This window comes from Elephantulus edwardii, unplaced genomic scaffold (genome assembly GCF_000299155.1).
Source record: "Elephantulus edwardii isolate Elephantulus edwardi_28Jun2011 unplaced genomic scaffold, EleEdw1.0 scaffold00228, whole genome shotgun sequence".
Classification (NCBI taxonomy): Eukaryota; Metazoa; Chordata; class Mammalia; order Macroscelidea; family Macroscelididae; genus Elephantulus; species Elephantulus edwardii.
Genome location: NW_006399978.1, coordinates 734,137 through 758,726, shown reverse-complemented (window position 1 = coordinate 758,726; position 24,590 = coordinate 734,137). Strand labels below are relative to the sequence as shown.

At 43.4% G+C, this 24,590-nt stretch overlaps 1 protein-coding gene across 1 annotated transcript in view; it reads left to right on the top strand.

The window, feature by feature from the left end:
* The window catches only part of C2CD2 (C2 calcium-dependent domain containing 2), a 128,662-nt gene that overhangs the window by 93,999 nt on the left and 10,073 nt on the right, over positions 1–24,590 (top strand). The window contains exons 13-14 of the mRNA XM_006898406.1: positions 3,652–3,967; positions 20,242–20,454. Coding sequence (XP_006898468.1) covers positions 3,652–3,967; positions 20,242–20,454 — 529 coding nt within the window. The remainder of the gene's footprint in view (positions 1–3,651; positions 3,968–20,241; positions 20,455–24,590) is intronic.

The window sequence follows — 24,590 nt, the reverse complement described above, 5'->3', positions numbered from 1 at the left end:
CTGCTTACAGCTGTTCCTCCTCCCTTGTGTTTCCATACTTGATGGTTCTACCTAGGTTGCCATTACCAAATAAAATTCTTGGTTCAACAGAGGGGTGATTTATAGTAGCCCATTTTATCCTGTTTATTAAGGAAATTTGAAAAGTGCTTGCTGGTGAAGTGTGGGTAATTGAGAGTTTGGTGAGTCATATTAAATTGTTGTTATGTGCCATTGAATTGTCTGTGACTCATAGCAACCATGTGTACAACAGCCTTAAACCCTGCACTATCCCTTGCCGATCTTATTGTCTCTGACACGCCCATCCCCATTACCTCAGTGACTGTTTCAATCCTTCTCATGGAGGGTCTTCCTCTCCTTGCTGTCCCTCCACCCTCCCAAGCATGACGTCCCAGGTGTCCAAGGACTGATCCCACCTTACAATATGTCCAAAGTATGTCAGACAGAGGTTCAGAATCCTTGCCTCCAAGGACCAGCCTGGCTTCACCCTCTCTAGGACAAACTTGTTTGTTCTCCTAGCAGTCCATGGTATATTCAGTACTCTTCTCCAGCACCAAAGCTCAAAGGCATCAACTCTCCTTCTATCATCCCTAGTCATTGTCCTGCTCTCTGATGCATAGCAAGTAATTGCAAAGACCATGCATGGCCTTAGTCTCCAGAGTAACATCGTTGCTCTTCAGTACTTTAGAGAGGTCTCTAACCACAGACTTTCGCAATGCAATTCGTCTTTTAATTTCCTGGCTGCTGGTACCAAGAGTGTTCACTGTAGAGCCAAGCAAACTGAAGCTGTCAACAATCTCAATTTCTTCATCATCAATCATGACGCTGCTAGTCGGTCCAGTGGTGAGAATCTTTGTTTTATTGATGTTGAGCTTCAATCCATATTGAAGCCTGTAGTCCTTGACCTTCTTCAGCAAGCGCTTCAGGTCCTCCTCAGTTTCAGCAAGCAAGGGATGAGTCTTCCTGCAATCTTGATGCCACACTTCAGAGCCATTTCAGCAAAAGGAATTGGTGGACACAGAAGAATTTAATGAAACAATGTATGAGCAAGAGCCTATTGTGATGAAAGAAGAAGTTCATACTGCTCTGAAAGAATTGGCATACTGATTGACATATTTCAACGAACAGATGCTGCCCTGGATGTGCTCACCAAGTTGTGCCAAGAAATTTCAAGGACAACCACCTGGCCTACTGACTGGAAGAGATCTGTATTTGCTCCAATTCCAAAGAAAGGTGATCCAACAGAGTGTGGAAATTATTGAACACTGTCATTGATATCATATGCAAGCAATATTCTGCTGAAGATTATCCAAAAATGACTGGAACAGCACATCAACAGAGAACTGCCTAAAGAGCAGACTGGATTTAGAAGAGTCCATGGCACTAGGGATATTATAGCTAATGGCATATGGATCTTGGCTGAAAGCAGAGAGTACCAGAGGAATGTCTGTCTATGTTTTATTGACTATGCAAAGGCATTTGACTGTGGATCACAACAAAGTGTGGCTGACTCTGAGAAGAATCGGAATCCCAGAACATTTGATTGTACTTATGCGAAACCTATACTTGGACCAGGAGGCAGTTGTCAGAACAGAGCAAGGAAATACTGCATGGTTCAAAATTGGGAAGGGTGTACATCAGGGATGTGTCCTATCTCCATACCTTTTCAATCTATATGTGGAACAGATTATCCAAGAGGCTGAGGTCTATGAGGAGAAGTCATATTAAGAGAAATTATTAAAACAGAAAGAAACCCATGATGTAAGGCACACCCCAATGTCCCTGAGCCTCCACCCTGATCGCACCACCATTACAGGAAACTCACTCTCCACATCACACATTTCCAAAGCATTTATTTACTTTTTTTGCAATGAATTTTATTACATTTATAGTCAGAGAGAGACAAAGGTTGCTTTAAAGCCTGATCCACACGTCTTCCCCTCTCTGCTTTGTGGTGATTGTGCCCAGAGGGATGGTGGGTGAGAGGCCCACCCAGGTGGTCTCTCTGTGTGTACTTCATAGGTGGCCAGCAGGTGGCAGATGGTCCATGGGAAGGCTCTAGCCTACATGGGTGAAATTGAGCCATGGTGATACTAAGCTTTCAGCTGCTAACTAAAAGGTTAGCAATTTAAACCCGCCAGTCAGTGCATGAGAGAAATATGGTGTGATTTGCTATCATAAAGATTACAGTTTAGGAAACTCTATAGGCAGTCTCCCTTTTGTGGTTGTTTTGTTTAGGAATTGACTTAACTTCACACAACAACCAGAAAGATGAGAAACTCCCTGGTTGTTATAGTTAATGTATTTGACTGCTAATCAAAAGGTTTGAAGTTCAAGTCCATCCAGAGGCTGTTCAGAAGAAAGGCTGGGTGATCTATTTCTCAGCACTCAGTCACAGAAAACCCCTGTGGAACACAGGCGCCCCCTGACTCATATGGAATTGCTGTGAGTTGGAGTTGACTCATTGGCAATTTATCAGGTAGAAGAGAGAGATAAGGATACCACACACGCACGGTCATTTTACCTCTCATCAAAGTTTTTATTAAGTTTCATTAGGAACACATCTTCACAATGTATTTAATTGAGGTAATCCTTTTTATTGATGCATAAATGGTGCCATCTTGAATCAATGAGATCTTCTTCAGAAAGCACTTAGTCAGAAAGGTGTAGCTGTTCATTGTCACCGAGCAAGCTCTCCTGTGTAACTCCTCTCTCCTACCCCTGGTAAAAAGCAGCATGATCGGCTCCCAAGAATCCTCTCCTGTCCCTTTCGGTCATTCTCCCCTCCTCCAGAGAACCACTGTCTTGATTTCCAAGCCCATTAGTCAGTTACAATTTTCCAAGTTGCCATCTAGTCAGCTCCACCTCATGGAGAGCCTGTGTGTGCATGAGAATAGTAATGGGATTCATAAGCCTTTCAGGAGCTGTTTTCCCAGAGTGGATTGCTAGATCTTTCTTTTTGAAGTGCCTTTGTGGATTGAAGCTTACAGTCTTTTCATTAATAGTCATGTGCCACTGAGGACTTCACTGCTTTAATTAAAAAACAAAACCCAAAAAAACCTCCCTGTGGGTGAGTTGATTCTGACTCAATGAGACTTTCTGTTGGGTTTCTGAGACTATAATATTTTTTTAAAAATTAGGGTAAAAGGACATTTATTAGAAAGTACATGCCTAGAGGGATGTACCTCTCTCCTTGAAAGGAAATAGGGCGAGAGCTGAGACCATAAATCTTGATGGGAAAAGACTGCTTTCTCTTTTTGCCTTGGAAAGGATGGTGGGCTCGAACTGCCAGCATTTCAGTAAGCAAACTTAACCTACTATGCTACTGCCCTGGGATGAAGCTGCCTTCTTACAGGGGCCGGGTGTGCCTTCTGTTATTTTTTAAATCACTGGTTGAACAGAAGGAGCTTTGGTCCTAGTATTTAGAGTGTTGTGCTGTCTGTCAACCAACAGGCCAGTGGTTGAAATCCACCAGCTGCTCTTTGGGGGAAAGATGGACAGTCTCCTTCTGTGCAATTACTGCCTCTGCAAACCTGCTAGAGAGTCAGCTATGAGTCATTTCTGACTCAATGGCAAGGAGTTGTTGAGTATGTCAAACAGAAATTGTGAAGAGTAGCTTTCTTTTCTGATGATGATGCTTTTTTTTCCCAACAGACCTCCCTTTCTCAGGATACTGAAGCTGCCCTGATGCTGGACTACGCAGCTTCCATGGACAGCCAGCATCAGGAGGAATCTCCATCCCCGTTAGGGGCCACCGGTACCACCTCGCTATGTGAGGAAGACTCACTTGCCCAGGACCCACCTGCCTTGGAGCCTCAGGTGAACGAACTTGACTCCTGGGACTTGGAGAAGGAGTCACCGGATGAAGTATGGGACAACCACCACCCACTGGGTATGGATGTGGATGTGGATGAGCTGTCGGAGACCTCCCTGAGTGTCTCGGAACCAGGCGTGGCCAAGAAGCACAAAGGTACCCCACCCTCCAGCTGTCCCAGCTCCCTGTACACTCAGTGGCCGTGTGTTCCTCCTGTGTCCATTCAGTTCTCTGTCACCTGTTGTTTTTCCTGTCTTCTAGAAATGTAGCCCCAGTTTCTGCTTTCTCTCCTCAAACACCCTGTGCTGAACACTGGAACCCATTTAGAGCCTTGGAGTTTAGACTTGCCAGCCCATGATGGGGGGCAGGCATGCTCAGCACCACTCTTGAGTGTGAGAACTTGGACCTCTGCATTTGGGGGCTGGCTTGTGTCATCCAGCCAGTTTCAACCAACAGACTGGCGCCGTCTAGTCAATTTCAACTAATAGTGTCTCATGGGATAGAGCAGAACTGCCCAATGGGGTTTGCCAGGCTTTGCCCTTTATGAGAGCAGATCAGCAGATCTTCCTCCCTCAGAGCAGCTGAGTGGTTTTGAACTGCCAGTCTTTCAGTGAGAAGCTGAGTGCTTAACCATTGCACCTCCATGATTTCTCTGCCTAGAAATGCTGTTTTCTCTGAGTTTCTGTTCTCACACAAGAGTAGGGCAATCTAAAACTTTGAAAGAGTGTTGCTTGTAGGTAGTTTCTGATCTAATCTCCATGCCTCTGCAGAGACTCGAATCCACTAGCAGCTTCACAGGAGAAAGATGGACAGTCTCCTCTCATGTGATTTATTGCTTCTGAACCGCAGTAGAGTGTCAGCTGAGTCATTTGCAACTCCACAGCAATGAAGGTTTATATCTATGGTACTCCCTGGAAAGTGCAAATATTAAGTGTACTCAGCTATTAAACAAAAGGTGGCAGGTTCAAATCCACATCAGGTGTCTAGGAAGAAGAGCCTGGTGATTTGTTTCCCAAAAACTCAGTCATGGGAAATCCATAGAAGCAGTTGTACTCTGACATGCGTGGGGTCACTGTGAGTCAGAGGACTTGCCTGCAGATCTTGTTAAAATGTAGATTCTGATTTGTAAATTTGGGTGAAATGCAAATTCTCAGATAAGATCGAACTGGAATAAACTAGGTCAGAACCCTGGTTGGGGTAAAATTGACAGCATCTGGTTAACTGGTTCATTATTTGTGATGAACAAGGCTGAGGACTCAGTTTCCTTCAGCTGCAGCATTGCCTCCTCTATCATTGGTGCCTCTCAGACTCTCCCTTCCAATGAAAATAGAGCAAAACTTTATGAGTTGATCTTAAGAGGATCTGCGAGAGAGCTATCAACTCTGGAGCATAATGGATTGATTACCTTAGTATGTATTTATAATCAGTAATCATCTCATTAGAATATTTGTTTGCTTTCTGTTAGCACTAAGTAAATTTCTCTAAGATGAGCAGTTTTACAAACATAGTACCTTAGACATAATAGTAACTTAAATATACTTACTGAAGTATCAGTTCTAGATTTGAGACCCAGCTCTTGAACCCCAACGAAGACATTTTGAGCCTCAGTTTTCTCATCTGTAAAGTGGAAATCAATCTGATTCCTATGTAGCCCATCAGGTGAGATCCACGTGTAAAGTCACCTTTTGTGTCTTTTAGAAAAGGTATTTGCAATGAATGAATCATTGTAAATACAAAATTCAGTCATTCTATTTCCAGCTTTATTACCAAGCCCATATTTTCCAACTACTGTTCCTTCTTCACTTTACATTCTACTCACCAGTTATCATTAACAATCCTGAGTATATTTAAGATCAGTTGTTGTTGTTATGTGCCGTCGAGTCGTTTGTGACTCATAGAGACCCTATGTACAACAGCCCTAAACTGTGCTCTATCCTGTGCCAATCTCATTGCCTCTGACACATCCCTCCCGATTACCCCAGTCATTGAATCAATCCACCTCATAGAGGGTCTTCCCCTCCTGCGCTGTCCCTCTACTCTACCCAGCATGATGTCCCTCTCTAAAGACCTGTCATGTACTGCTAAATTTGGTAAAAATTCTTAATTTCTTCCTCTTTAACTCTAGATGTAGGAGCATATATTTGAATAAGAGTTGTGTTCACAGGTCTTCCTTGTATGTGTATGTGTATGGATATTATCCTATCACTCACAACATTGTATTTCAGGATAGAACTTGAAATTAACTTTTTAACTATGAATGCAACACCATTCTTCCTCTGTTTTTCATTCCCTGCAAATATACCAAAAGATTATCTGATTCAAAGTGGCCAAAGCTGGTCCTTTCCTCTCACTAATGCATAGTATTTTGATATTCATGCATTCCATATAATTTTTAACAATTTCCAGTTTTTCAATATTCAAGCTACATACATTCCATATTCCAATTGTTAAATGGTGTTTGTTATTGATTTTCTTCACTTCAACTGACTTCCAAACTGGACTTTACCACTACACTGATATAACTATCTTCTTTATTTAGTGTTCATAAGGTTTTCAAAGGTCTGTTATTTAGGAAGTAGATGGCTCACTCTGCTTCTTAGTCTGTCTTAATCAGGAAACTCCACCAAAACCTGTCTATGATGGTAAACTCTTAAGGCATTTGACACATCATGGCACAGATGTCAGTGTCACAACAACCTCAGGTTATCTCAGTACAGCAAACTGACACACAAGAGCTTCATCGCGTAGAACAAGTTTGCTTACACAAGAGGCTTCCCACCCATAGCTGATTGTAAATTAAATCAGAAAAAGTTAATCAGCTCACAGTTGATTACTAACACAATTAGAAATGCCCTAATAGTTTATAACAAGCTTTCAAGTAAATCGAAACCACTTACCCTCCAGGATCCAACTGCGCCAATCTGAAAGCTCACCTTCATTCAGGAAAGACCCAACCGACTTTTAAATACAAAGGCCTGCCCACCAGATCCTGTTTGCCTCCACAAGAGGCTTCCCACCCACAGCTGACTGTAAACAAAATCAGATAGACAACATTTGTGGAAGAAATGATTGGAGAAATTACTCATATGCAAGTTCAAATTGAGGTTGAAGAAAATGAAAATAAATCCATAGTGTTAGTCTGGGCAAAGAGGCCAAAGAGAAGAATGAAGAATTCAGAACTCAAATGCTGATGGCCTTGCTGTTGAAGATAAGAAAATGGCCTTGCCTGTCTAAGCTAGCAGGTGGCTCGTAAATCAGTGCAATGTCCCTCCCTAAAGACTCTCCATTCGGCCTCTCCAGGGTGAGGAACTCACCTGGGAGCTCCCTTTTCCCCCCTTTAATAAAGCTGCATTAAGCTTTCTCTTGTTCTCTCTGATTTCTTCTTTAAGTCCACTAACCTAACCTAACCTAACCTAACCTAACCTAACCTAACACATAGGAACCAAGATAGATCTTGAATCAATTCCATCTGAATTTCATGATCATATTAAGAATCAGTTTAAGGCATTGAAAACTAATGACTGAAGAGCAGATGAGTTGTGGGATGATATCAAGGATATCATCCATGAAGAAAGCAAAAGGTCATTACAAAAACAGGAGAAAGAAAAAATTGAAATGGATGTCAGAAGAGACTCTAAAGATTGCACAGGTGTGATGAGAAGCCAAAACTAAAGTAAAAAAATGTTGAAAGAGCTGAACAGACAATTTCAAAGGGCAGCTCGGGAGGACAAAGCAAAGCATAATAATAGAATGTGCAGAAAGTTGGAGTTGGATAATAAAAAGAGAAGAACTCACTCAGCATTTCTTAAGCTGAAAGAACTGAAAAACAAATTTAAGCCTTGTGTTGCAATGTTGAAAAATGCTATGAACAATATATTGAATGACTCAGAAAGCATCAAAAGAAGATGGAAGGAATACAAAGAGTCATTGTACCAGAAAGAATTGATTGATACTGAAAAATTTTAGGAAATACCATAAGAATAGGAGCCAGTGGTAATGAAGGAGGAAGTGGAAGCTGCATTGAAGGCATTGGAAAAAAAAAGTCTCCAGGAATTGATGGAATACCAACTGACTTATTTTAATTAATAGATGCCGCTTTGGATGCACTCGCCAGTCTGTGCCAGTCTATGCCAATGGATTGGAAGAGGTCCGTATTTGTTTCCATTCCCAAAAAAGGTGATACAACTGAATATGGAAATTATTGAACAATATCATTGATATCACATGCAAGGAAAATACTGCTGAAGATCATTCAAAAACAGCTGGAACAGTACATAGATAAGGAACTTCCAGAAGTTCAAGCAGGATTTAGAAGAGACTGTGGCACCAAGGATATCGGATGTCGGATGGATCCTGGCTGTAAGTAAGGAATACCAGAAAAATGTCTGTCTGTGCTTTACTGATTGTGCAAAGGCATTTGACTGTGTGGTTCATGAAAAGTTGTGGGCTGACATTAAAAAGAATGGGAATCTCAGAGCACTTAACTCATGCACAACCTGTAACTGGACCAAGAGGCTGTTGTGGGAACAGAGCAGGGGAGCACTACATGGTTTGGAATTGGGAAGGGAGTATGCCATGGTTGTATTCTCTCTCCATATCTATTCAGTCTATATACTGAGCAAATTATCCAAGAACCTGGACTCTTATGAGGAGGAGTGTGGCATCAGGATTGGAGGGAGACTTACTTGTTGCAGAAGATCAAGGAAGCCTTTGGTACAGATTCCACCTCAATGTCAAGAAAACAAAGATTCTTACCACTGAACCAATAGGGAGCATCATGGTGGTTGGAGAGGAGATTGAAACTGTCAGCAGCTTCATCTTGCTTCGATCCACAATTAACACCCTTGGTACCAGCAGTCAGGAAATAAGGAGATGCATTGCACTGGGAAAATTGGCAGTTAGAGATCTTTCCAAATTATTGAGGAGTAGTGATATGCGTTTGAAAACTAAGGTGCATATGATTCAGGCCATAGTCTTTTGGATTACTTTCTTTGCATCTGAGACCTGGACAATGAATAAGAATAATAGAAAAAGAATTGATGCCTTTGAGCTGTGGTGTTGAAGAAGAGCACTGAACATTCCATAGATGGCCAATAGAATGAACAGATATGTCTTGGAGAGGATGCAGCTGGAGTGCTCTTTGGAGGTAAGAAAGATGAGGCTTTGCCTCACATACTTTGGATATGTGCTAGGAAGTGCTATTCCTTGGAGAAGGACATGATTCTGGAAAGTGTGGAGGTTTGATGAAGGAGAGGAAGACCCTCTACCAGGTGGATTGATACGGTGACTGCTGCAATGGGCTCTTGTGTGTCAGGAAGTGTGAGGGTGCTGCAGGACAGGACTCGTTTCAGATCTTTTGTTCATAGGGTCACTATAAGCCATGCTCGACTCAACGGTATCTAACAACAACAAAGTGGGAGAGTGCCCATATCTACTGTGCCTATATAGCTAATCAACACTAGTCCAGTAGTCATAAAGAATAAGGCAAAGGAAGCAAGTGCCTATATTCTGAATTATCCCTCACTTTGCATCCTAATTGGGGTCCCAGGGCACCTCTACTTTCTAGCAGGAAATTATACCCTAAGAGTCTGCATACAAGCAGTGGTCCTGGCACCCTGATTAAGGAAGTGTTAGGCACCCTGGGAGAGTCTGAATTGGCTAAATAACAATGAGTTTAGTTTTGGGTTCTTGGCCAGGTTGGTGAACCTGGTGGTCTCAGGCCACGCTAGGTGGTCTCAGGTACTCTGCATTAGAAGAATGCTATAGTTGGGGTATCAGTCACTTTGAGTTAGAGATCTGTCCACACTGACATATACTATTAACCATGCCAGGATCTCAGGTACCTTGAGATAGATGGTATCAGAGAATTTGAGTGAGGAGATCTTCAAGGAATGTGCATTAGGGAATGCCAAGCACCCTGAGTTAGGGAATCTCAGGCACTGTGAACTCGAGATAGAGACTCATCACCAGGAGCTCAGAGGGTATAGAAAGCTCTGGTGGCTTTAGTCCATAGGCAGTTGTGCTGCTGAGCTAAAAGTCTGCACCGCTCTGATAGTTCAGATCCATCACTGGCTCTGCAGGAAGATGATGATGAGCTGTCTCATCCTATTCTGTTTACAGCCTCAGAAACTCAGTGGAGGGTCCGCTGTGGCTTGGTTCTCACTCAACAGCAGTGAGACTGAGAGGCACCAAGAGGGAGGGAGCCTGGTCGGACCTGTCTGCTGCTTCTCTTCGTTGCTCCTGCTCCTATAGAGCAGTGGTTTGCACCCACAGGGCAGTGTGTGGCCAGGGAAATGTGTCAATACTGGAGACAATTCTGGTGTCATTGTTGGGGCTGGAGATGCTCCTGGCATGAATTAAGTATTTGCTCCTGGCATGAATTCAGTAGATGCCAGAGATGCTGTTTAGCACCCTGCAGTACACAACACAAGCCCCTCCCTCACAGTGCAACCCAACAGAGCTGAGAACCCTGCTTCTGGGGGTGTGTCTGCCCTTGTCCCTCTCCTTTTTTGGTTTCTTGTTCAACTATCTTGCATCACTGCTTTCTGCCATGAACCTTGCCTTCACCAAAGTTTGAAATGAAAAGAGGGGGGATTCCAGGATGTTGAACTAAACCTTGGGCCTGTGCTACCCTCCCAGTGGAGGAGGGTGCAGTCAGGAGCGTCCCAGGGATCTGAGTCTGGGTGACTGGCATGGCTTGGGAAGCTGTGACCCTTCCCACTGTCTTCTATAGCCATCTTACCTCCTTCTTGGCCCCAAGTGCATAAACTATAGTTCAAGTGCTGGCCATAGTGGACACGTGTGTCCTTTGGGACTTGAGAAGTAGAAGGGAGGGCAGAACCAAGGCAGGCAAGTGAGTTCTGGGCAAGGCAGAAACACAAGGAATGGCAAGGAAAGACTTTCTTTCTTCCTCCTACCTGGTGGACATGTCCTCGTCTCCACACAGAATCCATCCACACTTCTCCCACCATTCCCAAGTCCCAGACCTTGCTTACCCCAAATCCATTCCTACTGAAAACCCAGTGCTCACTACCTCTTTTTCCTTCCTGGGGCGCCTGTTTCCCTTGCTTGTGGCTGAACAATGCCTTGCCTTTTGCTAGCCAGAGGGAAGGGTGCCTGGATAGTACAAAATACCCGGCTACTAGCTAAAAGGTTGGCAGTTCATACCTACCCAGCAGTGCCATGAAGGAAAGCCCTGGCAATCTGGTTCCCTAAAGAAACAGCCAGAAAACCGCTGAGAAGCCCAGTTCTACTGTGTAACACATGGGGTCGTCATGAGTTAGGACCAACTCAGTGTCAGTGTGTCTGGTTTGGAGATGTTTTGGCCCGGTGGGTGAACTATCTGTTGCATTTATTCTGACTCATAACAACCCTGTAGAACAGCCTAGAACTGCTCTCATCGGGTTTCCAAAGCTGTAAATTGTTTTAATAGATAATTATTATTTTTTTAAATTTTTATGTATTTGAGTAAGAGTTTACAAATCAATATGAATTTTTCATTTGTGTACATTTTGTTTTATAGCATTGACATTTTAGTTTCATTCATACCTGGTTTTATGCATAACATTGTAACTACAATTTCAGGGAGCTCAAAGGCAGGTGGTTCAAATCCACCAACTGCCCTGCTGGAGGAGCCTGGGCCATCTCCTCCTGTGAGGCTTATAGCCTCTGAAAACCTAGCAGATGGGCAGCTGTGAGTTGACAGCAATAGAAAAAAAAATATAGTTTCATCACATCATTCAGATACATTTTATTTTTAGAACATAAATTACTATAGATGAATGTAATTAATGACAGTGTCTAAGCATTCACCCAAATAATTTAAACTCTGGTGGCCTAGTGGCAGGAAGCTGTACTGCAGTCCCAAAGCGTGTGGTTCAAATCGGCCAGCTGCTCCAAGTGAGAAGGATTAATTCCTCTGCAAACTCACCAGAGGATCAGCTATGGGTCTGATCCGACTCAAAAATACACAACAGTGTGTGCTTTTTTTTTTTTTAAGATATTGTTGTTAAGAACAACAACAAACAATATCTAAAAAAAAAAACTACTATTACTTTTATTTGAGTGAAGGTTTACACATCATACTGATTTTCATGCAATCCCCAGGCTGCAAGTGTTCACAGGCGCAGACTGCCGTCTTTCTCCCTTCGAGCTGACTTGCATCAGGCAGGCGTGCCCAGCATGGTCTCTGGTGTGGGTGGCCTGCTGCGTCTCCTCTCCAGAGCCTGGGCACGGGGAATGCAGCCCTCCACCTCGCCAGCACTGCTGCACCCCTGATCTTGCAAAAGGACTGCTTGGCAAGGTTTTAAAATCCTTTTTCCCTCCCACTGCTTTCTGAGCAGGCTATGATGTGTCACAGAACCCAAGACAGCCATGGACATCTAACAGTTCTTATATTCCAGTCAAAAACTTTTTCAAACTAGGGCAAGACAGGGCAGCTTATTGAAGTTTTGCATTTTTAAATTATTGCCAACCCCCCCCCCCAAAAAAAGTAAAGCAAATCAGTGAATTCTAATTTTTTGGTGAGAACCGCCTGTATCTACCTTGTATTGTAACAAAGAACTTGGTCTTGGTTCCCAAGAACACTTGTATGTTTAAAATTCTCCCAAGGTTTACCAGTTGTCAGTGTACATATTGTGGGAGCACATCCAATACTGGGGATTTTGTCCCCAAAGTTAGATGTATTTTCAGCTTAAAGGATTGATGGGATTTGAAAAAGAAATTTAAATTTTAAAAAGACCATTACCAAATGTCCACCAGAGTAGCTTTTTGTGTATAAGTAATGTGAATGGTTTGAACTCTTACTGTCTTTCATTCTTATTTCGCTCTTGCATACTTTTCTTTCTCTGCTTACCTTTCTGATTTCATCGCACGCTCATGCCTTTGTTAACTTAAGAGGATCGCTATGCCAACCAGAATTAATTGCCTCCACAGTAAGTTATTTTTGTCTTACTTCCTTCTCATTAATTTTTTGGTAAAAATCTATAGTCAAAGATACACCCATTTCAACAACATATATATGTATAGCTCTTGATTTCTAAGAACACTTATGTTTAAAATTCTCCCCAGGTTTGCCGGTTGTCAGTGTACATATTCTGTGTACTAGTGCTATTGATTTCTACATGTGTAACTGAATGCCTTTCTTCCACGTGCCCTTCCTCACTGCCCATTTGCACTGTGTTCCACCACCTCCAGTATCTTGAATTCACTGTAATCCAAGTTTCCCACTCAGCCTTTTGAGTCTCCATTGTCCGTTTGATTGCAATTAGATCAAAAGTGCCCCATGCTCAAAGCAGATGTACTTTACTCATGAAGGTTTTGTTGTTTTGTTTTTGAGGGGTTTTTCCCTCAAAGAAGACTTTGGGTGATAGTTTTGGTTTTAGATTTAAAGATTAAAGATTATCTCAGCACAATGTATTTTTAGATAAAATGTAGTCTTCCTGGGTAAGAAGCATATGTTGTAACAGAAAGGGAAGCTGACCCTCCCCATCTGCCCCTTTCCATTTCAGGGAGCTTTGGTGGTATGGGGGGGGGGGATGTAGTCCACAGGGGGCTGCACTGCTAATCCTAAGGCAGTTCCTCTCTGGTGGTTCAAATCCACCAGTGACGTTGGGGGTAGGGGAAGAAAGATGGGCATTCTTCTGTGTGATTTAGAGTCTTTAAAAACCCATTGGAACATCAGCTGTGAGTTGGTTCTGACCCAATGTCAATGACTTTGAGCTGTTTTTTTTCGGGGGTGTGTGTGTGTGTTATCTTTTATTCCATCTTTACCTTCCCAGGTCATTAGCTTTCCCAATTTCTTCCTTACAAATTCTCTCCCTGTAAAGTACTGTCAGCATAGTATTATCATCTCAGCAACCCAGGTAAGGACACGTCCTCTGTTACCTACTATTTTAGTCATCTAGTACCAATAGATCTGAAATATCACAAGGGGGGACTTTAACAAACAGCAATTTAGCCTCTCACCATTTAGGAGGTTGGAAGTCCCCATTCAGGGTGTCACCCCTAGGGATGAGCTGTCCCTCGGGGCCAGCTGTCCCTCTGTCGGCTCTCGGTAAGCTTTCTTCATGTGCTTCTGGCATCTCTTTCCCCATCTCTGCTTCTTTAGTTTACTTGTTTAATCTCTTCTGTATCACAACAGAGATTGACTTCAAATATACTCTTACACTAGTCCTATCTCATTAGTGAATCAAACTCATTCCCAAATGGGATTATAGCTGTAGACACGAAAGCTAGGATTTATATTTTATATATTTTTGTGACATATTTTTTTCATAATTATGATGTGAAAAAGTCAATCCAAAACACCTGATGTGTAAAGGCCTCTCTGTGGAACATGTACACAGAGACTTATTTCCTGATTGTTATGTACTTCCAAAAACGTCAGTTTTATAAATGGAGCAGTGTTCAAATGAAATCTAAAGCATTCTTTGGTTAGCAAATTACCAGTTTTCAAAGTTGCCTTTGGTCATCATCTGTTTATGTACCAGATTGTAAGTGTCCTTCAATTAGCTATTTATATTTTTCAGACTCTGCAAACAGGAATACATTTGGAAATGTTTGCCACATTGAATACATTTGGAAATGTTTGCCACATTGAAGCGATAATTTAGACAATTATTTTTAGATTCCTTCACAGCTTTCCACATTGAAGTTATAATCTAGATAATTCTTTTTTTTTATTCCTTCATATCTGTTTGCACTTCAGTGTTGTGACTTTTATTTATTTATTCTTTTTCTACCTTGCTAGAACCAGACAACAGTCCTACCAGCACCGCATCCCCACTTAAAAATCACAGTTACCTCCTTAAAATTTCATATGACCACACTCCAGATTTTCTCTCAAGCTAACTTTAAGACTGTAGGTAGAGGCCCTAGTCTTTGTCTTTTGGTGCAGATAACAGACCAAATCACACCATTGCCATCAAGGCAGTTCCAACTCACAGCAACTCTCCAGTGAGTTTCCGGGGCTGTGAATCTAAACAGGAGCAGGCTGCCTCATCATCTATGGAGTGTCTGGGAGATCTGAACTGCCTATCTATCAGTTAGCAGACAAACGCCTAATGTGCTGTGCCACCTGGGCTCCTCTTGGCCTTGAATAAAGCGGCTGTTAGTGACCACAGGGTCATTTCTGGTTCAGGGGAGAGCTGCCCCATGGGCTGCCGGGCCTGTGCCCTCGCAGACGTGCCCCTCCAGGCTCTTCTCCCTGCACGACTCTGGTGGGCTCAGACTGTACACCTTTCGACTAGCAGGCAAGTGCCACTTAGGGTCTCTAGAATGAGTTAATCAGGGTTTATATACAATCAACCTAGTAACAATTGCTCGTACCCAGTTGATGTTAACTTCTCTAGCACAGGATAGGTGCTTTTATGGGATTCCAAAGTCAAGTGCAATGTAACAGAATCTTAATCAGTGTTAGTAGTGCTGGACAGACAGGTAAAATCTGCACAGCATTACTTCTCAGCAGGTGAGCGTTGTGCTTGCCTATGGGTCTGTGCTGTGCACACAACAGCCCTTCCTGCCATCCAGGGAGCAAATATGTGGTCTTGTTATCCCGAGCTTATGCTCCCCAAGTGATTGTGCAATAGTGGGCATGTTTAAGTAAACATCTAAGAATTTTTAATAAAAGATGAATAGCATCTGGTAATAGTAGTCCCAGGGACATGGGTGGCTTAGTGGGAGACCTTCTGTGTGGAAGACCTGGGTTTGATTCCTGGCCAGTGCACCTTGAAGCACGACCACCATCTGTCTGTCAGCAGAGGCCTGAGTGTTGCTATGATGTTGAACAGCCTTCAGTGACACTTCCAGACTAGGAAGGAGGACTTAGTAATCTCGTTCCAAGATCAGCCAGTGAAGGTCCTGTGAGTCAGGACTGATCCACAGTGAATCACAGTATGTCCTTACGATGGGAAGCCTTTTGTGCTCTTGCACATGCAGTGGCCATGTCCTGAAGCTGGCCAGATGGCAGCTAATACCAACATCCTAGTTATTCTTCAGGGCCTTCTAGTCCCTAGGGAGTTATGCTGTCACTCACAGGCCATACATCTCTGCTGGTTTGAAGCCACCAGCAGCTCTGAGAGAGAAAGCTGTGATTTACAACCTCTGAAACCTCAGAGAGGATTAACTATGAATGGTTGATTCGTACTTGACAGCAGTGAGGGACAGAGTTATTCTTCATGTTTGATGAGAACGGCCCAAAAGAAATGGCTTTACATTACAAGAATGTCCTGTCCCACCCATACCACCAGTGTGCCTTTCTCGAGATTTAAATTCTCCCAGAAGTCTCCAGTAGAGGCTTCGGTTCTGCATCTCTCTGAGATGCTCTGGAGAGGCTCCTCACTGTGACCCCAGAGGTGGCCTCTTCTAAACATCTGGCTATTTCTTGGTAGCAGGACTTAAAATTGCCCGGTGTGTAAGTTCTCCACAGCAACACAGGAACACAAGTACACAGATTTTAACCCAGAAAGCCAGTGTTAAACCCTCAACCCACCATCAATAAAAAAGGAAGAATACTCCTTCAGAGGAATTGGGACACTTCTCTGGGGTTAATTCTGGTGCTCTGTAGAACTGCCAGTCTCAGTCCTGCCCCTTTACATCTGTCTTACAAGAACTTAATGTCCTCAGAAGAACTTAACAAGTCACATCAAATTAGAGGAATCACACACATGACTTCAGGACGATGCACACAGGGTCTTTAAGACATCATCTAGTTTCCGACACTGAACCATGTCCTGCTTTTAGCAGGACAGCAGACCCATCTGCGGAGACTATTCTCTGTTAAAAATGAAGATGAGATTTGTCTAGAATAAAATCTCTACCCTGGAGTCATCATGCAAATGGTTAATTTGCTTGCCTGCTATCCTGAAAGATCGAAGTTCTAGTCCACCCAGAGGGATCTCAGAAGAAAGCCTTGGCCATCTGCTTCCTAAAACCCAGCTGTTAAAAAACCTGATAAAGCAAAGCTGTGCTGTGCTCACAAGCCACGGAAGTGACTGGACAGCGGCGCGTGCTTATGAGGAGCTGTGCACCACCCCGGGCTGTCGCTTTGCCCAGTTGTGGTGGCTCATGTGTTGTTGTGATCCTGGAAGCTAGGCCACCAGTTTTTAAAATACCAGCAGGGTCACCCATGGTGGACAGGTGTCAGTGGAGTTTCCAGAGTGACTAGCAAGAAAGGCCTGGCTGGCTGCTTCTGAAACCAGCCACTGGAAATCCTGTGGAGCATGGTGGTATCGTGACACCCATGGGATCGCTGTGCATCAGAATAATTTTGACAACATTAGAAAAACTTATCTAAGGAAAGACCCTTCAGTGCTATGCATGGAAGCAGGCCAGGCCAGCTGGAGAAGGAGCCTGTCACTAAAAGGAATCAGTCTTTAAGTTGTCAAGTGTTTGGGAGCAGAGTTGAAACCACCTGTATTATACACATCTTCCTGCATTACTGATTTTATTATACAGGGTTGACATTTTAATTTGACATGACAAAAAAATTTTCGTTTAGGCCCTGGGAATGAAATGTCATTTAAATGCATTAAAGCAGTTGCTCACCCATGTCAGGCTCCCTTTTGGCATGAGTTGAGCATCGGTGCCCTTTGCCTGTCTCCATTGCTGCTTCCTGACTCATGGTGACTCTAAGCGTGTCATACCTCGACTTTGCTCTGTACGGGTTTCAGTGGCTGGTCTTTCAGAAGTAGATGTCCATCCCTTTCTTCCAATTTACCTTTGAGTGGATTTGAATTTCCAACCTTTCTGTTAGCAACCAAATGTATCACCACTTGCACCACTTTGGGACTCCTGGCCTGGCAAGGCTGGTTTTCAGTCCCAGCTGGTCTTTAGAATCCACAGCGCCTCACAGTGACCTTGTAGAACACAGTAGAAGGCCCCACAGAGACTGGTCATCTACTTTTGAAGAACGAATCACTGAAAACCTTATAGAGCCTTACACGCAGCTCTCACCATGAAAAGGAAACAGTGTGACGGCAATTCGTTCCTTGGCTGCTGCATCACTTTGCACTTGGTCCTTAAGGAGTTGTTGCTGCTGAAATTATTGCTGCAGCCCCTCTCACTCCCTTTTTAAAAGTCTCCTATAGGGCTCTCTGACATCAGCTACAGTTCAACCATGTAAGAGTGCAATTTTATAAGTAGAAATCAAAATGGCAACTTCATATGACTGAGCTGAAAATAAATACACAAAAGGATCTGCAGTTATTAAAAACCCAACTTACTCTCTCCAAACCAATTATTTAAATCTCTTAAGAAAGTGAATATAGTTGCTCTCAGGGCACTTCCCAATATAACCAGCTCTGCTGGTTACCCTTCTTCCCAATGAGGAGTTGTGGATACTGAGGAAAGGACTGAGGTGACCGATTTTAAAGAGGAAATTTGTTGACCAGGAAATTGGTGCTGTCAGTACTTTCCTAGTCAAATTGGATTTTTTTTTTTGGTAGAATTAGAACTGACCCATAGCTGACCATCCAGCAAGTTTTCAGAGGCAGTAAATCACACAGGAGGAGACTGTTCATCTTTCTCCCACGGAGCAGCTGGTGGATTCGAACTGCATGCCTTTGCATTGGCAGCACAGCTCCTTACCGCTAGGCCACACGAGCTCCTATCACCTCCACATTCATAATCATCTTCTCATTTCAAGAGATCACTAGTTCTTTGTACTGGCTCCATTCTTGTTGTGGATAGTGATGTTTTTACTGTTGAGTCAGAACCGACCCATAGCTGATCCCACAGCAAGTTTTCAGAGGCAGTTAATCGCAAGGGAGGAGATTGCCCATCCTTCACCCTGGAGCGGCTGGTGGATTCAAACCGCATGCCTTCGGGATTGCAGCACAGCTGCTTCCCACTAGGCCACTGATTTGTTGTTGTTATGTGCCGTCGAGTTGCTTGCGACTCATAGTGACCCTATGTACAACAGCCCTAAAGTCTGCTCTGTCCTGTGCCAATCTCACTGTCTCTGACACTCCCTCCTGATTACCCCAGTCACTGAATCAATCCACCTCATAGAGGGTCTTCCCCTCCTGCGCTGTCCCTCCACCCTCCCAAGCATGATGTCCTTCTCCAAGGACCGGTCTCTCCTCACAACATGTCCAAAGTATGTTAGACGGAGCCTCAGAATCCTTGCCTCCAAGGAGCCACCCGGTTTAACCCTTTCCAGGACGAATCTGTTTGTTTTCCTAGCAGTCCGTGGTACCCTCAATACTCTTCTCCAGCACCACAGCTCAAAGGCATCAATTCTCCTATCCTCCTTGGTCATTGTCCAACTCTCTGATGCATAACAAGTGATTGCGAAGACCATGGCCTGTATCAGACACACCTTAGTCTTCAGAGAGACACCATTGCTCTTCAGTACTTTGGAGAGGTCCCTAACAGCAGACTTTCCCATGGCAATGCGCCTTTTAATTTCCTGGCTGCTGGTGCCAAGACTGTTGACTGTGGAGCCAAGCAAACTAAAGCTGTGTACAATCTCAATCTCTTCACCATCCATCCTGATGCTGCCAATTGGCCCAGTGGTGAGAATCTTTGTCTTCTTGACATTGAGCCTCAATCCATATTGTAGGCTGCAGTCCTTGACACTCTGCAGCAGATGCTTCAGGTCCTCTTCAGTTTCAGCAAGCAGGGTTGTGTAATCTGCATAACGCAGATTGTTGATAAATCGTCCACCAATCTTGACCCCACATTTCTCCTCATAGAGCCCAGCCTCCCGGATAATCTGTTCTGCATATAGGTTGAAAAGATATGGAGATAGGATGCATCCCTGGCGTACGCCCTTCCCAATTTTGAACCATGCAGTGTTCCCTTGCTCTGTTCTGACGATTGCCTCCTGGTCCAAGTATAGGTTTCACATTAGAACGATCAAGTGTTCTGGGATTCCCATTCTTCTCAGAGTCAGCCATAGTTTGTTATGATCCACACAGTCAAATGCCTTTGCATAGTCAATGAAACACAGATAGACATTCCTCTGGTATTTCCTGCTTTCAGCCAAGATCCATCTAACATCAGCTACAATATCCCTAGTACCACGACCCCTTCTAAACGCAGCCTGGACTTCTGGTAGTTCTCTGTTGATGTGCTGTTCCAGTCGTTTTTGGATAATCTTCAGTTAAATCTTGCTTGCATGTGAAATCAGTGAGATTGTTCTGTAGTTTCCACATTCTGTTGGGTCACCTTTCTTTGGGATGGGAACAAATATCGATCTCTTCCAGTCAGTTGGCCAAGTGGTTGTTCTCCAGATTTCTTGGCACAATTTGGTGAGCACATCCAGGGCGGCATCTGTTAGCTGAAATATGTCACTGATAGCGTACTCAAATAAGGGACTAGAAGAGCTAAGGCTTTTTATTAGAGCTTCCTTTCCCAAATGGGACAGTTCACTCCAGCATGGCAGCCACTGTCCGCCTGACCAGCTCTCTCTGCCCTTCTTCTTGCAGGTGGGATTTTAAGGAAGGGAGCAAAGCTTTTCTTCCGCCGGCGGCATCATCACAAAGACCCGGGCATGAGCCAGTCCCACAATGACCTCATGTTTCTGCAGCAGCCGGAGGGGGCCAGGAGGAAAGGAACAACTCTCGGCAAGATCCTGAACAGGAAGCTGTTGTCCAAACACAGAAGCAAGAACGTCATGAATGGGGCTGCCATAGACCCCAGTGCGTAGGGGCTCATGGGGGGCCGCCTCCTGCTGGTGAATCAGCACTAACACCCTAACACCCTCACCAGGACAAAGTGTACCTGTCTGTCAGGTAGTCCTGCTTTGTCTAACTTGGTGTTTTCCAACAACTTGACCTTTTAAAGGGAGAAGAAAAAAAAAGTATACGTGTATCTCCAGCCAGGAGGCTTCCTCTCTGGAGCCAATAACCTCATTTGCCACCAGATGCCAATTCAGACCCAATATTCAGGCTGGGCAGGAGTCTAAGTGGAGATTAAATATTGTAAGGTTTACATTGTGAACTACATGACATGACATGACTTGTCTTGACGGACTGTGAGTTTGGAGGGGCAGGTCTGGGGGATTCATCTTCCCCACTCTAAATGCTAACAAGTGTTCTTTGAAGGCCACAGCTGGATCTTGTTACTAAGATGGGGCACCCCCATGTGCTGTTTGCTGTAAGCAGAGTGGATGAGTCACCTCTAATCATTGGCTGCTCAGGATAAAAAATGCAGTTTGCCCTCTGTGCAGGGAGATGGGATATGGGTGGGAATTTTGGTGAATAGTGGAATTCTAATAGATATGGAAGTGTTATGATAAATGTAGTAAGACACTTGCCTTTGATATTAGCCATATAACTTAAAAATTATGCAACTACTAAATATATTCTATGCATATTATGCAGAACACCTTTTTCCAAGTTTACTTTGAGGCAACTTGCAAATGGACTATATATATAAATTCTTACATGGTTTTTATATGTTTTTTTCCTCTATTGTGTCAAGAGCTCTATTATCAGCAGAGCCGTGGACACATAGAGATGTTTCCCTGGCTACTTGCTATGCCCAGGTGCCAGCAAGCATGTCAGGATGACACTAGGAGCAATAGCAACAGCTTTAACCACACGACAGGGTTTTTCCTTTAGTCCAAGGATGATTTGCCAAACATTATCGATAGCCAAAGTACTTTAAAGGTCAAAGGGGAAATTGTTTTGTGTCTCGGATGTCAGTCCTAGGAATGGGAGTTTTACCAATGAGCCAAATTCTTATCCAGTTCCTCTCGTGAACTCGCCAGAATTCTACTCTGAACAGTGCTCAGCACTCACAATTGGGGTGCCTTTGTTGATTTTCGAAGAGGGGAATTATAAACTTTGCCCACAGCTTTCAATATTCCAACGCATTTTTCAAGCCACTTTCCTCATTATCCATCTTTCTGTTTAGGCTCAATCAGGGTCCACAGAGGCCCATTGACTTTGAATGTGTTACCAGACAGGTGCTTTTAAAGAGCAGCTGCCATCAGGGTGAAAGGTTTGGACAGTTGAATAAGATTCATTTCCCTCCAGTAAGACTTCAAGGGAAAACAACTTTTTCACAGCTGTGAAGTTGAGTGAGCTCAGCATTAGTCAACAATTTAACATGTATCACTAATCAGCAAGAAAACATAAACAAGGTTTTGGGATTCTCCCCCCCCCTTTTTTTTTGCAGAAGGGATTAGAAAATGGTTTTAAAAATTGAGCTTTCAAATTACACTTTCTTAAGTGTGATTCTTAGGTGCTCTGGGAATTACCAAGTGACTTTAAATGGACTTTCCCCATCATACTTTGTTTTGACATTGTAGTAAATTGGCACTTGGATTTACAAAAATAGAAATAAATACCAAGTTAATCACTAGAGCTTAGTAATGAGTAATAACCTTTGGGGGGGGAGGTGGTTATTTTGACGTCATTTCATATGAAGTATTAATTAGCTCTGGTGACCTAGTGGGTAAGGAGTTGGGCATATACAAGTGGTTCAAATCCACCAGCAGCTCTGTGGAAGCCAGATGGGCAGTATGATTTGCAGCCTGAAAACCTGGAGAGTCAACTATGAGTTAGCTCCAACTTGATGGCATATGACAACTTATGTAGCAGAAAATTAATTCTCAGAATGTTGGGACATTGATTAGAAGCTATCCAGACAGCTTTGGGATTTTTAAAATTCAGATGGATTAACTTTTTTAAGGGTGAAGATATCAAAGTTTTAAATTGAACTTTCTTGCTGTAAAAGCAAAATGTTTTAATTTTCCCATTCTTGGTCTTTCTGTTCACTGTTTAGCGCCTTCCTTAAGGACTCTTCCTCCTTGTGACTTGAAACTTTATCAGGGTCCTCAAAAATATTGGCTGAGACACTGCATCAAAGATGAGACAGGCAGAGAGTGCTGTTAAGCAGCATTGTGGTCCTAGGTGTCTCTTCAAAAGTGCATTAGAGCCAGCAGCCCATTCTCTAGGTGCTCGCTGTCTCCATCTAGTGGCTGCAGTTAGGTAGACACTAATGTCACACCAGAAGGTAGATGGGCGTGTGTGTGCATCAGGGTGGCATCAGAGCAGCGCCATGAGAACACGGGCTGCATTGATACTGTGAATGTTTCTTTTCCAAGTTGTAATCCACGTTTATTTTTATAATGGTCTAGGGTAGTTTATGTTAGGTGTCATTGAAGTTAGGCATCAAGTAAGACTGTGCACCAAATGTTCAAAGCACTAATTTATGAATCGCTTTTATTCCCTTGTCTACAGACTTTAGTAGCTGGAGGTTTTTGGATTCTGGTTTGGTTTTTTTTTTTTAAGTCTTTTTTGTCTTGATGAGAGTGGTGATCTAGAAGCCATTCTTCATGAACACTAACTGTCAGTGTTTTGGGACAAAGGTGCTCATGATGGTGTCTGTGGATATTGTAACTGCTTTAAGGACGTGCCTGTGTCTATCCTTCATAGAGGGACGAAAACTGATGCTTAATTTTGTGTATTTTTTGATGTAGCAATAACAAAAAAAGCAACTCTGCTTATTGTTTCAGTTGAAAACCTGCTGTGAAGAAAAGGGTTTAGACAGCGCACTTTATTAAAAACAAGTCTAAGTTCAGCACCAGCCGTGGATTCCTGTGTGACCTGGCCAGTCACTGTTAATTAGCTACTGGTCAGGTGCTGGTCTCAGCTTCTGCGTGGACCTCATGGCCCATCTACATGAGGGTTACAGATTTCCTCCCGAAGCAGAAAGGGAAAGGTGAATGTATAGTGTTGCCAACGAATGTGGGTGTTTCCAGGTAATAAGCTCCAGGACCTCTGGTCATGAAACCTCAGAGTCCAAGTTGGTGGACACTGGGAGTCAGAACCCTGTTCCTTCCAGATGGGAGGCTGACCTCATTATCAGTGTAGACCCAGATGCCAGGCCCTCTCTCCAATGCCCAAACCTGCCCAACATGATTACCAAAGCAGCCAGCTCGGTAATGAGGACACTGGCAAGTCCTGCAAAACAAACTCAGGTGACTTTTGGGTAAATTTTCTTAGCATTCCTGTTTTATGTGTGAGGAGGTTTTAGACATAAACTGTCTAGTTTGCTCAGCTACCAGCTGGTCAGTAATGCACCATTTTATGTTTTATTTAGCTTTGTAAATATTCTTCAATATATGTCAACCCTACATTAAAAAAAATGTTTTCCAGATATGTGATGGCTTGTTGATCAAGTTTGATGATAAATTTGCATTGCAATGATTGTATTCTTAGGTAGCACTTTAAAGAGCAAGTTATGGTCCTGCACCAAACCAGTGCACGTAGGCTGCGGACGAGTCCACTTGGAGAAAATGTGGCCGGAGCATGAATGATGTTTAGGGAAATAAATGTGCACATGAAACACCAAGCACTGTGTTGTCTTTGCTGAATTCTGTACTGTTCTGGAAGCCCTGCTGTCTCCTCTGAGTGTATCTAAATTACAGGTTTTCTTTTTACCAGATGTCCCCACAGTCACTGCGTGTGATCATCCATGTGAAAAAAAGATGAGCCATTTGCTCAATTTTGCATCTTTATTGCTTAGTGCTTGGCAGGTGGCCTCTCTCCCAAGCATTCTTCTTGGATGATTTACAAGCCATTTGGCATCATGCTCACTGTATCCCCAAGTGGTGCAAATGGTTTGTACTTGGCCATCGACCAAAAGGCTGGCAGTGAAAAGCCACCCAGAGGTGCCATGAAAGAAAGGTATGGTAATCAGCCTCTGTGATGACCACAACCAAGAACACCTGTGGGGCAGCTGTGCTCTGTAACACACCAGGATCACGTATTTAGAATCAGCCAGAGGCCAGTGCATTCATGCTGAGGTGGAAAACATTTCATAC